At 47.7% G+C, this 4,302-nt stretch overlaps 1 protein-coding gene across 1 annotated transcript; it reads left to right on the forward strand.

The window, feature by feature from the left end:
• Positions 1-1,156: 1,156 nt before the first annotated feature.
• Positions 1,157-4,091, forward strand: LOC118331021 (leucine-rich repeat neuronal protein 3-like; the record flags this gene model as incomplete). Its single annotated transcript, XM_035665783.1, is given in 1 exon segment — positions 1,157-4,091. A coding segment is annotated over 1 exon segment (2,118 nt). The 3' UTR covers positions 3,640-4,091.
• Positions 4,092-4,302: the final 211 nt, after the last annotated feature.

The following is a 4,302-nucleotide window of genomic DNA, read 5'->3' on the forward strand; positions in this document are numbered from 1 at the left end:
TTTGTCCGTTCTGGGCTACCATAGAAACATGGCAGACTTACGCCATCTGTAGATAAAAATGTCTCATTCTAAGGTAACAAAAACACAACGATTCTTTTTTTCAGGTGATTATACGAGAATGAAAACATACAAATGAATATTATATTCTATTACTGACAATAGACCTTTATCAGTCGCCTTATCCCTTAAATAAATATATTTAAATATGTATATATGTAAAGTATTATTAAAAGTAGTCAATGTAGGTGAAAGTAGTTTAGTTAGTGCCACACTTTGAGAAAGAGAGTGAGAGAGGGTAATAAAGTGAGAGGAACTACTTTCACTGTTGCAACCTGTATACACCAACTGCCATAAACAAGCTAATATATGCATGAAGTGTCATAGCCCGTCCTCATCAGCAGCCGGCTGTTCCAGACTTTACCGACAGCTTCATCTACTGTCGTACACTCAGCCGCGGCTTCTGCACTCAAGGTCACAAATTAATCAAAACATCAATATGTGCAGTCGACATAGGCAAAGCCCGCTGTAGACCTGTCACCTGCACCGACAACATCGATTCTGTGCCTCATGAATTATGCAAAAAGCAGCCGAGGAGTCGCAGCACAAGACCCGCGGCGAGCTCGTTCAACAGATATTTTTGGTGGATCTACAACTCCTCGAGGTTGTGTGCATCAGCTGCGGCAAACTGTGTGCTCGTTGTTTTTGTGTGGGTGACTCGATAAGTGTGTGCAGGTGCATTGTTCACAACAGAAGAGACGTTCAGGGGGCGGCTGTTAATTACACCGTCGGGGGGGGGGGAAACGGGGGAATTGCAATGTTTTGCCTCTTGAATCAACACACTTTCTCAGAGCTCCAACTTTTCTAGGACACTTTAATTTTACAGCTTTGACTCAAAAGGCAAAGAAAAACACAAATCCTCTCGCCCTTCAGCCATATAAAAAGACTCACAAGGGCCGTTTTTTGGCTTCAAACCTGTCAAATAATATATATAAGGTCAAGTTAATCATAACTTAGAATTCCGATGGTGCGAGGAAAGCAATAAAATCAAATGAGGCTGAAAAGACTTAATAAGTCTCAATATTCCTAAATGTCAATATGCCTTCATATCTCAACAGCTCCGTGTTATATTGGCCTTTTTTCTCTCCTTTCTCCTCAGATGGAAACTGACACCGGTGACAGCGACGGAGGATAATAATGATGGAAGGCAGAGTGAATCGTCCCCAGCCGGAGCCACAGCATCCCTCAACCGCCCCTCTGATGCGCAGTGCTGCTCCCTGAAGGATACATCGACCTTGACATATCACTGCGTTGCATGACAACCTGGCACGGACCGAACTGAAAGGTTGCCTCTCTTTGCCAAAAGCTGGAAGACAACAGGGCTGAAGCTTCGGGGACCGGGCGTCAGCAGAAATCCACTCTGTCTTGCTGCAGTAACAAATGAGCTTTTATTTGTGAAGTTAACAGTGCTAACAGCTGACTCCATAAGGGCCAATTACTGGCTGAAGGGAATCCGGGGCCAAGATGAAGGAGGCAGCAGTTGTGGCTTGTTTTCTGGCTGAGCTGTCTCTGGCTGCTTTTGTTCTGGCCTCTGAAGGGGCCGCTCATTGCCCTGCACTGTGTCGATGTGAGATACGACCCTGGTTCTCACCCAGCTCTATTTACACCGAGGCTGCCACTGTGGACTGTAATGACTTGGGCCTCTCGGTGCTACCGGAGAGACTCCCCTTGGAAACACAGGTACTGCTGCTACAGACAAACAACATCGTTAACGTGGAGAAAACTTTGGATTACTTGGCCAACATCACTGAAATCGACTTGTCTCAGAATAACATTTCCTCGGTGAGCGATGTTTGTCTGGGGTCTCTCCCCCAGCTGCTGTCACTCCACATGGAGGAGAACTGGATTCAGGAGCTATCTGACAGCTGCCTCGCTTCCCTGCCCAATCTCCAAGAGTTCTACATCAACCACAACCTGATTTTCTCCATTAGCCCCGGAGCTTTCCAGGGCCTGAGCAGGCTGGTGAGGCTTCATCTCAATTCCAATCGACTGACAAGCGTCAACAGCCAGTGGTTCCAGCATCTCCCCAACCTGGAGATACTGATGCTGGGAGAAAACCCGATCCTCGAGCTGTCAGATGTGAACTTTAAACCCCTCACTAACCTCCGAAGCCTTGTGCTTGCCAAGATGAATCTGACTGAAATCCCGGACAATGCGCTGGTTGGCCTTGACAATCTGGAGAGCATCTCATTTTTTGACAACTTGCTCAATCGAGTCCCCCGAGCTGCACTGATGAGAGTCCAGAACCTGAAGTTTCTGGATTTGAATAAGAACCCCATCGAGAGGATCCAGCGGGGCGACTTCATGGACATGCTGCATCTCAAGGAGCTCGGCATTAACAGCATGCCTGAGCTTGTATCCATCGACAGTTTTGCCCTGAACAACTTGCCAGAGCTGACAAAAATTGAGGCCACCAACAATCCCAGGCTGTCCTACATCCACCCCAGGGCCTTCCACAAGCTCCCGAGGCTGGAGACTCTGATGCTGAACAGCAACGCTCTGAGCGCGCTCCACCACAGCACTGTGGAGTCCCTGCCCAACCTGAGAGAGGTCAGTCTGCACAGCAACCCCATCCGCTGCGACTGCGTCATCCGCTGGGTCAACATGAACAGGACCGCTGTCCGCTTCATGGAGCCCGACTCCCTGTTCTGCGTGGAGCCTCCAGAGTACCAAGGCCAGCACGTCCGACAGGTGCATTTCAGGGAGATGATGGAGATTTGCCTTCCTCTGATCTCGTCTGGGAGCCTCCCGGATCGGGTTGAAGTCGTTAAAGGGAGCTCTGTGTCGCTGCACTGCCGGGCGTTTGGAGAACCAGAGCCTGAGATCTACTGGGTGACACCAACAGGTGACAGGGTGCTACCTGGGAGTGTGTCCGATAAGTACTACTTGCACCCTGAGGGAACCTTTGACATCTACGACGTCACGGAGCAGGAAGCTGGCCCGTACACCTGCATCGCCCACAATCTTGTCGGGGCAGACCTCAAGTCTGTAACGGTCGCAGTGGACGGATACATTACCCAGCCTTCAGAGCAACCTTTACATGTTTATATCACATCTGTCCAGACTCATTCTGTCATGGTTTCCTGGGAGAGCACAGGTGGTTTGGTATCACAACTAAATTGGTCGATTTTAGCTCACGGCAGCCGCAGCTTGATGCCATTCAAAGCCAGGCTTCCTGCTGATGTCAAAGAGTATCGCATCAAACAGCTGACGCCCTCCACTCGCTACCAGGTTTGTGTTGAGGTCACTGCAGCGTGGCCTGGATACGGCAGGGACTGTGTCAACGTTACCACAAAGGAGACAGCGGTCCCGAGGGAGAAAACTAAGAACTGGGACGGTCTGGTGATGGCTACCTGTGCTGCGTTTTTTATCGTGGTTGCTGTGACTTGTTCCGTCATCTACACGTCTCTGTACAGCCAAGTGGTTTACAGGAAACTGATAGCAGACCCGGCTGAAACACTGCTGATTCCCAGCACTCATTCCTCCTCATCCTCCTCCTCCTCCTCTTCTTTCCTGGAATTTGGTGTGTCTGGGATCAAGGTGAGGGCAACTGTAATAGACTTACAGGACGAGTCCATGTAAGAAATGTCCTTGTCTGTAAAAGCACTTTGGGATTAAGCAGAGATGAAGAGTGATGGACACTGGACAAGGTAATTTACGTGCCCACTCTTCTTTGCGATTTCTGATGGGACATTTTGCACTGGAACTCGGCTGGGTGGAGCAGAGGAAGGTTCACACACATTTACGGCTAAAAGCAGAGACTGTTTTGTATTTCAAACTTGTGTCATTATAACAAGCTTAATCAGGCAGACTATAATCTACACGGCTGCTGGTCATTCATGCAGTGCAACCAGAGTAAAGCACAGTGCAGGAACTGTTCTGTCTTAAATACCTTGTTGAGACGGCTTTGATGTCTGCAAAAAGCATTTTCTTTGCTGTGTTACATTAAACGGTGCCAAGCGAGGATAGTTTATAATGGCAGAAAAAAAAAACTTGTTAGTCTAGTGTACAATAAAACTGACTATAATGTAAACAATTTTATGAACAAATACATTTTTCATTAAACCTGTGTGGTGTCTTATAACTACAATCTTTTCTTGTGAAATTTGGACACTTAATGCAACAAAACATGCCACGAAAGTCAAACAGGGTTCTCACTTCTTTTTAGAAATCATTTTCCAGGACTTTTCCAGTAGTTTGTCTTAATACAGGACAGTACTTGCTCACCATCGCCAGTCAGCGTTT

This window comes from Morone saxatilis, unplaced genomic scaffold, assembly GCF_004916995.1.
Source record: "Morone saxatilis isolate NCDOM2014 unplaced genomic scaffold, NCSU_SB_2.0 Contig2, whole genome shotgun sequence".
In the NCBI taxonomy this organism is placed as follows: domain Eukaryota; kingdom Metazoa; phylum Chordata; class Actinopteri; family Moronidae; genus Morone; species Morone saxatilis.